This window comes from Serinus canaria, chromosome 19 (genome assembly GCF_022539315.1).
Source record: "Serinus canaria isolate serCan28SL12 chromosome 19, serCan2020, whole genome shotgun sequence".
NCBI lineage: Eukaryota > Metazoa > Chordata > Aves > Passeriformes > Fringillidae > Serinus > Serinus canaria.
In genome coordinates, this window is record NC_066332.1 from 1,238,463 (window position 1) to 1,250,535 (window position 12,073).

A 12,073-nucleotide genomic window follows, 5' to 3' on the forward strand; every position below is an offset into this window, starting at 1 on the left:
GGAGAGTTTCAGCTGGAACATGAGGAAGAATTTATTCATGGAAAGGGTTATTGTTACTAAGCACTGGAAGGGGCTGCCCAGGGAGGTGGTGGAGGTGTCCAAGGAAGGACATTGCTCTGGGCAGGGTGACATGGTGGGTCGCAGGATTAACTGAATGGCCTTGGAGGCCTTTTCCTACCTCATTAATTCTGTGTTGAATATAATTCCCTTACATGGACCTTGATGGCATCTTTGGATGTGGGAGCTTTACTGGGAGCTTAACCAGTGCCCTGCTCGTTGTTGGCTTCAGCCCAAGGAGCTGCAGACTGGAGCTGAGAGCACACTGCACCCTTTGTTCAGCACTGCACCTGTAATAACTGTGCTTGTTGTCTCTGCAGAGAGGGATCCCTGCCGTGAGCCCTGACGTGCTGAACCAGTTCCCAGCCGCGCCCGTCCCCACCCTGTCCGGCTTCCCGGTGCCAATGCCCGGCGGGGTGAGCCAGCCCCCGCTGCTGCCCGCGGCTCCCCCGGCCTCCGTGGGGCTGGGCATCGGGCCCTCCGTGATGGGCATGAGCATCCCCGGCCCTGCCCCGGCCCCGGCCCCGGCTCCAGCCCAGGCTCCAGCGGGAGGAGCTCCCGCACAGCCTTCCGGAGCCTTCCTGCCCTCCTACCCGCCCGGCCAGGTGAGCTCCTCCCTGCCTGCAAAACCCCCTTCCCTGCAAGGGAGATTAGCCTGCCACTTCCAAACCGACATGGTGAGAACAGGTTTTAAGTAAATGGCACAAAAGACCCAGAGCTGAAATCCAGCATGTGACGTCTGAAAATGTGAAGTGCCACTAAGGGCGTTCTTTTATTTTTGCAGTTCTTTCTGGTGGCATTAGAAGAGGTACAAAAGTGTTCTGTATTCCAGAGAGGATTTTAATTGTAGTTAGGATTTTGTAATGCACATAAAATGGAATTTTAGGTTAAACTGCACAGCAGACTGTAATAGCAGGTAAAATAGGAGTTTCAGGAGCAGCTGAGAACACTGGAAACCTTCAGTTTACAAAGGTAAATCATGTGGGGGATAAATTTTCTGTTTGCAGACGTGCTTCATCCTTAAGAAAATATTTTTTGTGGTGCTATTAATTTTAAATTATTCGTTGATTTAAATTATTAATATTTGTCCTGTATTAAAAGATGACATGACTACGATCAATAAGACATTTATTGTGAAATAATGAGCTGTTGTTCACTTTTGCTCCCTGTAATCCTGTGTGTGTTTGAGTAGGGTGAGGTGCAGACAAAGTGGAAATGCTGGTGATGCTGGTGTTGAAAGGTTCTTTTCCTTCTTTTTTTTCCCTCTTAATCACACTGCTCCAAGCTGCTTTCTTGCTGTGTGACAGCTTGAAGAGCCAGCAGCATAGCAATTCATGTGTTGTTTGTAACTCAGGTAGTAAAACCAGAAGATGATGACTTCCAGGAGTTTCAGGATGCCTCAAAGTCTGGCTCCCTGGATGACTCCTTCACTGATTTCCAGGGGGAGGCAGCCAAAGCAGCCAGCTCACAGCACCCGAGCAGGTACCAGGTCTTGGTGTTTCTGTCATTTCTCTGGCCAGTGCCTGAACTTTTGATACCTGTTTATAAATCTCAATTGAAACATCATTCAGACTCCAGCAATCATGGCTTTTGCTTTGGGAGACAAGATGTAATCTCCTGATCAGGCAGGTTTTGTATAACAAAATAAATAAACATGTTTCCTCCCTTTGATATTTACAATCGACCTTTCAAGGTCTACAAAGACTACAAAATTTCAGCCTTCTTTCCTCTTTATGCACCTCCCAGGTGTCTAATTGTAGACAGACACATTTTCTGGGTAGGACCTGGCTGTTCTTAGTGGCAAACAGAGCTCTGAATTCCATGTGAGCCCTGATTACCAGGTGCTTCCTCAGCAGTGACATCTAAGGGGGATGCTCAACCCAGTTGTTTTCTTATGCTATGGCAAATGGCTTCTGTGTAAGAAACAGAATTTTCTATTTTATGTAATTTTAAATATAAGTCCGGAATGTTTTGGTTTGGAAAGGACATTAAAGCTAACCGGTTTCACCCCCTGCCATGGGCCAGAGACACCTTCCATTAGACCAAATTGCTCCAAGCCCTGTCCAGCCTGGCCTTGGACACTCCCAGGGGTGTCAGTGAATGCCACATGGGTCTGAAGATGCTGATTTAAGTATATCTTGTGTTAGGTGTCGTTTTGCAGCTGAAGCTAATCTGTTACTGAAAGTTTTGACAGAAAACTGTTTGTTAATTGCACAATGGGAAGTAGAGGATCATGAAGAAATATTTCAGAAAATGGTGTTTCTTTTTCACTGCAGCAGTTCTCTTTATTCAGTTGTGAAAGCGTTCGGTTTTGAACAAAATGTTACAATGAGCTATAATCTAATTGCTTATGGAGCTTTATTTTAAAAAAAGCCATCTGTGGAGTACAGCTGATTAACCATTCCATTTGCCAAGATTGCATATCTAATAGCCTGCTTTGCAGGGATGGGAAATTTAATTATATTACCATAAGCTCTATTTTTTTGCCGTTGCACTGTCTGCCTGCAAGCAGCACAGACCAGCATCAGCACATGTGTGCAAGTGCTTGGTTTGTGTGTTGCTTGTAGGCTGATGATAAGGAGATTTAAATGGCTCTGGAAAGATTCTTGCTCCATGCAATAGAAATTCATTCAGGTTTCCAATGTGAATGACACAAGCTGAGGTAGAATGCATCATTCATATGTAAAGGACGTTGTTGTGTGGAGCTGCCAAGGTCTGATAACGGGGCTTGTGTGGAGGGCAAGCAAAGCTCTCTCCTAAATCTTCCAGCCTTTGCTAACAAGGTGTTAGGTTGTTGTGGCAGTTTTACTGGATAAAATAGAGTGTGTTTATGCAAAAAGACTTGCTTGTGTAACTGTGCACTAATCCTTATTTTGCTGACTAGATACCTGCCTAAACTCGGTGATTGGCACTGACAGAAATTCAGAGTTATTGTTTTCCTTCCTTTGAACAGTGATCCCACTTTATTATCTTAATTTTACAATATGTAATGAGATATAATCAGAATTAGATAAGCTGAAAGAATGGAGCTGTTAAAATCTTGTGCAGTTTTAACTCTTCACTGTATCTGGTTCTATCAGGGGGAATTTTCATTAAGCAGGAGTGATTCCTGGGGTGTGTCTGTGTGCTTGCTCTCTCCTGGGCTACGAATTCCTTGGTATAAAGTTCTGGAGTGTTTTGTTCATGGTTTTGATAGAAATTAAAATCAAGAATGGTGCAAGTTGACTTTGAACCAAAGGAATATGATTAGGTGAGATAAAGTGGGAATTTACCCAGCTGAGGTCACTTACATCAGGGGCTGGATTAAACACTCATTAAGGCATAAGCTTAGGTTTAGGAACCAACTTGTGAAGGCATAATAAGAACCTCTTTTAAATAAACATGGAAATGCAGATTTCTTACGGATAAATTAAGGAACTTTGCTTTTATCTCTTTTGTTTTTAGTGTTCCTTCTTTACTAATGCCACTCCCAGGTACTAAGCCACTTTCAGCAGCTGACAAATATGCTGTGTTTAAAGGAATGGCAGCTGAGAAGCCTTCTGAGAGTGCAGCTGCTTTTGGAGGTAAAAGGACAAATCCACAACCACTATGAGCAATTTATTGTACAATTTCATATATCTTCTTCTTGGCATTGATAAGATATTCATCTTTAAAAAATCAGAGCAATTAATATAACGTTTGCTGTATGAATTCATCATTTTGCTGCATGAATTCATCATTTCTCTGTGTCAATGTATTTCTTTTCTCCTCTTCTCTAGATGGAGGGGACAAGTACAGCGCTTTCCGGGAATTAGAGCAACCAGCAGAAAGCAAATACTTGGGTAAGCACTGGGGCTTTATTGGGCTTTCATTATCATCTGTAGCATTTCTCTTTGAGCTGCAGAATTTCCATCTCTGCAATTCTAAAATAATGCTGCTGCTGCTTCTCTGAAAAACTTGGTAGGAAGTATCTTGAAAGAGCAGGGCGATATCCTGCTGGAACAATGTGCTGATGGTATTTCTGGAAGGTTGGCGTCTCTTCTGGGTGCTCCTGAGCTTTATTTTGAAATAATCATGTGGTTGGAATTTGTTTTAAGTAAGGAGTCATTCATTTATGAAGTCCCTGTGGTGTTTTGTGAGCTTCTCGTGCTTGGAACCTCTTCAGGATTAAATGCTTGCAGTAAAATGAAATAACATTTGATCTCTTTCTGTACATGTTCTAAAATATAGAAAGTTGCTGTATTTGCCTGCTGTCAAGGTCTGACCACTCTTAACCCTTTCACCAGCTTACATTTCTAATGGAAAAGTTTGCAATTCTTCAGTAAGTTTAGTTTGCTGTGCTGTTGCAGTTTTGATCAATGAGTAGCAAGTTCAGGAATATTTATATTGTTGCTGAGCCATGAATTGGTTTGAAGGGGAGGGAGAACGGAATAAAAGGTCAGGTGTAGTTGTGGTCCTTTACTGCCATTGCTAAGGGTATTCTTTTAAATCTTGGTTAAACTGATTTAGAGTGTGACACTGTGGTAGCTTAATAATTAAATGCTAGTGGTGTGTTTCTAAAACAGAAAAAAATCTATTTATTGCAGCTTGTTTAAAGTAATCATCAATACTTTAAAATTACAAGTAGTCCAAGTATGTACATGCTGGTGAATGGGTTAAACAATGTTTTTATGTTCAAAAGAAGAAAGTTATAAAATTAGCACACCAAAATATTGAATGTAAATTCAATAAAAACATTCTTACCTCATCTTGGTTTTGTCTCAGCCATCTGGTGATCCCCCCTGAAAAAGCTGCAGTATTTCAGAGGGAGGAAGGGAAGAATTGCTTCCATAAAAAGCAAATACTGTATTGGTATAAGTGAAATTCAAAATTACATTCATTGTTTGGCAAACATGAAGAGGGTGAGGTGGGGAGAACAACTTGCATGGAAGCCAAATAAGGCAGTATTGATCTCCTTTTGAATCCATTTGTCATGGTGTGTTTTGATATTAACTCAGTGTAAAGGGAGTTTAAAATGACTTTGAGGCTATTTGGGAGAATTAGGTGTTTGCTGGAGTGAAAAGTAGAATCACTGCCCTTGACACTTGTGTGGCTCATGGAAGTTGAGTTTGCAGTTCCGTGTGCACCCCGAGGTCTTCCATTTAAACAGTTTGCCTAAAACCTTCTGGCACTGCATGGAATAATGTGCTTGCTTGCATGGTGTGAATGTGCTGTGTTTGTTGTGCAGGGTTTAATTGTTGTTTTCTCCCTGTTTTCATTCCCAGGAGAGAACCTTGCAGAGTTCAAGCCCACAGGAGCCGACGACGGTTTCACAGATTTCAAAACCGCTGACAGCATCTCCCCGTTAGAGCCACCCTCGAAAGACAAAACCTTCCCTGCACCCTTCCCTCCTCTGCCTGCTCAGCCAAAACAGCCAACTCAAGCCAAGACCCCTTTGAATCTGGCAGACTTGGAGCTCTTTTCCTCTCCTGGAGAAAACAAGCAGCCATCCTTCCCACCTGCATTCAACGCCTCAAAGCAGGGCTCCTTTCCCCCCCCACCCCTTCCATCAGCCTCTGCCCAGCCAGCACCCAGCAAAACTTCAAGCTTAGCTGATGACTTTGGAGAGTTCAACCTCTTTGGGGAATTTTCTAACGGCACATCAGCCAGTGGACAAGATGACTTTGCAGATTTTATGGCTTTCAACAACAGCGGGGGGTTTTCCGAACAAAAACCCGACGACAAATACAATGCGCTCAAGCTGGAGGCCAGCCCTGGTGCTCAGGCTGGCTCCTCGGGGGTGAAGGGTGGGCAGAGCTCTGCCACCACTGCTACGCCCACCAAGTATGACATCTTCAAGCAGCTGTCCCTGGAGGGCTCCGGGACGGCCTTCGAGGAGGCCAAGGACAGCGCGCTCTCCTCGGTGAAGAGCGACGATGACTTTGCTGACTTCCACTCCAAGTTTTCCTCCAGCGGCGCCGAGAAGTCGCTGGTGGACAAAGTGGCAGCTTTCAAGCAGGCCAAAGAAGACTCTGCTTCGGTGAAATCCCTGGATCTGCCTTCCATCGGCGGCAGCAGCGTGGGCAAGGAGGACTCCGAAGACGCGCTGTCTGTTCAGTTTGACATGAAACTGGCTGATGTGGGAGGAGATCTTAAGCATGTCATGTCTGATAGCTCTTTGGATTTGCCAACAGTTAGTGGCCAGCATCCACCAGCAGCAGGTGAGGAACTGGTTAGATTGCTCTGGTAACGTAGGTGGTGCAGATTCCGTGTTCTCTGTGCTCAATTACAGTATTATGCACTCGTCTTTCAGTAGTGGAAGACTCCTCAGTGTGTGTCCCCGCCAGCCACGGCCCCTCAGCAGGGCACTCTTTAGTTTTTGTCTTAGAAGACTATAAATATAACTAGCTGGAACAGTTTGAACTCCAGGCCAGTTTATTTTTGAGATTTAACATCATCATACTGGTACCTGTTCGCTCTTGGCACTTAAGGGACTCGAGTGGAAAATATTCCAGTGCAAACAGAGTCATTCCATGTATATCAGCGAGATGATGGCAGAGTCTCACTTTTATCTCTTGAGTTCCACAAAGCATTTGGCTCGGGGACCTCCCCATCGGCGCTTCCCAAGGGTCACTAATTGGGGCTGTTAATGAGAAGCTGACTAATCACCTACAGCAGTGTATTCCCCTTACAGTGGGGCTCAGCCTGGGTAGGCAGGATTTTGCAGGACTGCAGTTTAGAGTATTTCACACACCTTCCACTGTTAAATCCCTCGTGGAAATCATTGTGCCAAGGGGCTGCAAGTGCTGGTCTCATGATTGGGAGCTCTTGGACCTAAATTTAAACCATGAGACTTCCACTTTATCAGGTTTCCACCTTCTTTAATTTCCCTTTATGACAACATTCCTGAGGGAGTGAACTGACCATCTCTGACCTGATCACATATCATAAAACAAATTTCCCAAGTGTCCTGCATTTTCTTTTCATATATACATAGGAGATAAGCTGTAGTTAAATGTTCTGTGGCCTTCAACAACACGGGAACCATTACTGTGTTCTAGGACAAGTTTTATGCAGTCAAAGGCTTTTCTGAACGGGGGGAACATACAAACCGTAAAGGTAAAAGCTCTTACTGCAAGAATTGGTTATTTCCACATGAAATATTCCTTCCATTTTTTGCAGATATGGGTAGAGAAAAGATATACAGTACTGTAATTTTGCATTATGTGATATTTTTAAGTAGGGGAGAGAATTAAGTCAGCAACTTCGATGTGGAAGATACTCTCTAACAGGGTACAAAATATCAGGAATAATTTATTAGCAAAGACATTGAATTTTCATATTACTGCTTGGGAAAACTCCAAGTTGAATGAGCTGGCAAAACGTAGCACCAACAGTGTATTCTTGAATGTTTACTTTGGGTTTGAAAGCACTTTTTCCTAATATTTTTCTAGCCTCTTTTGGTGGTAGTTTGACTTCTGTAGCTCTTTACAGGACGTGTGATTTTGCCACAGCAATCCGTGGTGAATAATTGCTGTTTGTGGCAGGAAAGCCTCTTTTTTTTTGGTTTGTTTAAAGGGGTTAGCCCTTCATGTGCTTGTTGCTAAACTTTTGAACTCTGAAGTATTAATTAGAAGCTATTTTTATTAAACTTAAACAAGTCTGTATTCTCCTATGGTGCCAAGTTAGATGTTATTCCAAAAGGGAGAGTTTAGCTCCATTTAACTGGATTTGGTAGCAGGAGGTGCTCTGGACACTCTGCTACAAACATTTTTGTGCTCACCTGTTCCTTTCTGTGTGTTTGATGCATTTCAAGCTGTGAACTGCTGATGGTCAAGTCCTTTGTTTTTTTTTTCTCTTTTTCAGTTTACATGAAGTTAAAAAGCAGATTTTTTTCTTTTTTCCTCACCGTTTCCTTCGATCTGTAAATGTAATGTCAGAGAGGGACAGAATCCCTTTGTCACCTCCCTGCTGGGAGATGGGAGAGTGTCCTGGGGAGCTGCCCGTGTGCAAGCCCTGTGTCCCATCTCCAGGGGAGCAGCAGCAGGACAGAGGTGCAGAGAGATGGTTTCACTTGGTGACGTGCCCACACAGAGGTGTTTGTCCCTGGGCTCTGAGGTTTGCCATTTGTAGCTTCCAGGTATGGGCAGGTAGGTGCTTATGCTGGGAATCAGGGAGAGATCCTTGCCTTGCTTCCCCATGCCAGGGCCCTGTGCTCTCTTGAGGGGTGAAAGGTTTCCAGATTTTCTCTCTGCAGAGGGGATGCGGTCTCTTTAAACTCGGCTCCTAACTCTCTGTGTGGAAGGTAGATGATACTAATGTTGCCTGATTTCTCCTGCATTTCCTGCTATAACCCTTTGAGCTCTGGCTGCATGCTGTTAGTTTGAACCAGGCTGCTTCTTTTACACCAAATTTCCCTTTCACTCCGAGCTGAGAGCATTTGAATGGGCACCTGCTCCTGTTGGGTGAGCCTGATTTGTTCTTCCTGCCAAAGGTTGCAGCCAGAGGAGCCCTGCCCCAGGCACCCTCAAAGGGTTATCTGCTGCACTGACACACCTGTAAAGTACCTTTTTCTTTGGCATTGCTGGAGATTCTCTGTATATTTTAATCAACTTCAGGTTTTTTTGCTGCTTTTTCTAATGTCTGATTTCAACTAAACATTTCCTGTGTGAATGTGCCTTTTCAGATCTGCTTTGATATCTCTCTTCTGCCAGTATTGACCTGCATGCTTTTCTCTGATACCGCCCTCCCGAGCTCCTCTGTATCACTATCTTTTGTGATCTGTAAGTCCTGCTGTGTTAATAAATATTATCTTGGCATATTTTGAAAACGTGGGGGTGTGTGTGATTTGTTGCAAACTAGCAATGTATCTCTTCTTCCTCAGAAATACAGAGGTGAAGGTTCTAGTATCCCCTTAAGCTGCTGGGTGCCTTTCTCTCGCAGAGCAGGGTGTGGGTGAGCTTCCCTCTCCTCTTCCAACGCTTTCACCTCGCTCCCTGTGACCTCCTGAACCTTTACATATCAACCTCAATAATATTTTTCCAAATATCTGTGTTTGAGGGGGATGGAGTGGAGGAAATGTGTGGTGGCAGGGTTGTTTCTGTGAGTTGGCACTGAAACTGTGTTGCTGTCTAGACTTTTAAGAGTAGAAGCCCACTCAGTAATATTCTGATATTTATTTACCTAATCCAGCGTGAGTTAACCAGAACCCCAAAGTAAATTTTCCATTTGGGAAGTTCTACCTTTTAAATATTGAAACTTTCGAACATGAATGACAGCTGCAAATTTTTGGCATGCAATTATGTCACTTCACATTCCTCCAGCTCCTGAGCCACTGACAGCTTGGGATTAGCATCAAATTAGCAGACAAGGAAAGAAGCTAAAAATAATTGAGATGTAGAGTAGTTAGAGTGTTGTTTTGGGGTTTTGGAGTTGCCACGAGAGCAGAAACCAGCCCAGGAAGCAGAATGTGGCTTTTCTTCTTTACACCAAGCTGGAGAGGCTTTAAAAGGGAAAAAAAGAAAAAGGGAGGAAAACATAACACCCCTCCTTGGTTCTGCAGATCAGTGAGTTGTGCCCAGCCCTAAAGGTTTGAGTATAAAGCTGAGACCTAATTCTGCAGGGCAGGTGCAGTTTGTGTTTGTTCAGCCAATGCCTGGAGGAGGCAGAGGAACCTTCATGACTGTATTTATGATGTTTTGTCCAGAGTGGACAGTCAGATTGTCTCCCTTGCCCTCATTTGGGTTAATTCTGCACACAGAAGAGCTTACCCACCCTGGTTTATCCAGGAAGGCTCTGACAGGGATGTGTTTGCCATGGCCTTCCCAAGGGCCTCTGTGGACTGAGCTCCCAGGGTCAGCTCTGGGGTTTTATTCTGCTGTGAAACGTTGTTTATCACAACCATTCCAAAATAATTAGCAAATGCTGTAATTCCACAAGGTTTGGAGCCTTTTCTCTCCTGTTCCCTTCATGTTCATTTAGTACAGTCAGCATTCTTGATGGTTTCCATCTTAGCTTAGTGAAAGCAAATAGGAATAATTCCTTGTTGTTAACTGTTCCAGGCTTCCCCAGCTGAGAAACAGGCTTGGGAATGTTCAGGTTGTGACAGGCACAGCCCTGCTAGCAGCAGTGCATGAAACTGTGTGTTCTGCAGCCTCCTGTCCCTTCCTGGGGGAGCAGGGAGCAGCTGCAGCCTGGCCCTGGGCTGTGCTCTGGCTGCAGGGGATGTTCAGGGCAGCAGCACTGGTGCTCTGCTGGAGCAGGGGATGTTCAGGGCAGCAGCACTGGTGCTCTGCTGGAGCAGGGATGTTAGGCAGCACGGTGCTGTGGGCGGGAGCAGGCGCAGCACTGGTGCTCTGCTGGAGCAGGGGATGTTCAGGGCAGCAGCACTGGTGCTCTGCTGGAGCAGGGGATGTTCAGGGCAGCAGCACTGGTGCTCTGCTGGAGCAGGGGATGTTCAGGGTAGCAGCACTGGTGCTCTGCTGGAGCAGGGGATGTTCAGGGCAGCAGCACTGGTGCCCTGCTGGAGCAGGGAATGTTCAGGGTAGCAGCACTGGTGCCTGCTGGAGCAGGGGATGTTCAGGTAGCAGCACTGGTGCTCTGCTGGAGCAGGGGATGTTCCAGGGTAGCAGCACTGGTGCTCTGCTGGAGCAGGGTGTTCAGGGCAGCACTGTGCCTCTGGCAGGGATGTTCAGGTAGCAGCACTGGTGCTCTGCTGGAGCAGGGGATGTTCAGGGTAGCAGCACTGGTGCTCTGCTGGAGCAGGGGATGTTCAGGGTAGCAGCACTGGTGCTCTGCTGGAGCAGGGGATGTTCAGGGTAGCAGCACTGGTGCTCTGCTGGAGCAGGGGATGTTCAGGGTAGCAGCACTGGTGCTCTGCTGGAGCAGGGGATGTTCAGGGTAGCAGCACTGGTGCTCTGCTGGAGCAGGGGATGTTCAGGGTAGCAGCACTGGTGCCCTGCTGGAGCAGGGGATGTTCCAGGGTAGCAGCACTGGTGCTCTGCTGGAGCAGGGGATGTTCAGGGCAGCAGCACTGGTGCTCTGCTGGAGCAGGGGATGTTCAGGGCAGCAGCACTGGTGCTCTGCTGGAGCAGGGGATGTTCAGGGTAGCAGCACTGGTGCTCTGCTGGAGCAGGGAATGTTCAGGGTAGCAGCACTGGTGCTCTGCTGGAGCAGGGGATGTTCCAGGGTAGCAGCACTGGTGCTCTGCTGGAGCAGGGGATGTTCCAGGGTAGCAGCACTGGTGCCCTGCTGGAGCAGGGGATGTTCAGGGCAGCAGCACTGGTGCCCTGCTGGAGCAGGGGATGTTCAGGGTAGCAGCACTGGTGCTCTGCTGGAGCAGGGGATGTTCCAGGGTAGCAGCACTGGTGCTCTGCTGGAGCAGGGGATGTTCAGGGTAGCAGCACTGGTGCTCTCCTGGAGCAGGGGATGTTCAGGGTAGCAGCACTGGTGCTCTCCTGGAGCAGGGGATGTTCAGGGTAGCAGCACTGGTGCTCTGCTGGAGCAGGGGATGTTCAGGGTAGCAGCACTGGTGCTCTCCTGGAGCAGGGGATGTTCAGGGTAGCAGCACTGGTGCTCTGCTGGAGCAGGGGATGTTCAGGGTAGCAGCACTGGTGCTCTGCTGGAGCAGGGGATGTTCAGGGTAGCAGCACTGGTGCTCTGCTGGAGCAGGGAATGTTCAGGGTAGCAGCACTGGTTCTCTCCTGGAGCAGGGGATGTTCAGGGTAGCAGCACTGGTGCTCTGCTGGAGCAGGGGATGTTCAGGGTAGCAGCACTGGTGCCCTGCTGGAGCAGGGAATGTTCAGGGTAGCAGCACTGATTGATGCTGCTCAGGCTGCAGGGGATGTTCCCAGGGTAACCACTGATGCTGCTCTGCTGGGAGCAGAGCTCCACAGCTGCCACCTGTGTCACCCTAACAACCAAAACGTGGCACCAGAGCTAGGTTTATTCATCAGACTCTGATAGCCACTGAAATACAAAAACCTGAAAGTCTCCTATGCTGGCTGAAATCCCTAAATTTATTCCAATGTCCCTGAGTTGTCTTTCTTAGTTTTTTTCA

General features: G+C 46.5%; 1 protein-coding gene across 10 annotated transcripts in view; it reads left to right on the forward strand.

The window, feature by feature from the left end:
* SYNRG (synergin gamma) overlaps positions 1-12,073 on the forward strand; it is a 37,407-nt gene that overhangs the window by 12,121 nt on the left and 13,213 nt on the right. For all 10 annotated transcript variants that reach the window (XM_030230901.2, XM_030230904.2, XM_030230906.2 and 7 more), the window contains 5 exons: positions 378-662; positions 1,412-1,539; positions 3,502-3,620; positions 3,816-3,878; positions 5,301-6,236. In XM_030230901.2, the coding sequence (XP_030086761.2) occupies positions 378-662; positions 1,412-1,539; positions 3,502-3,620; positions 3,816-3,878; positions 5,301-6,236 (1,531 nt within the window). The remainder of the gene's footprint in view (positions 1-377; positions 663-1,411; positions 1,540-3,501; positions 3,621-3,815; positions 3,879-5,300; positions 6,237-12,073) is intronic.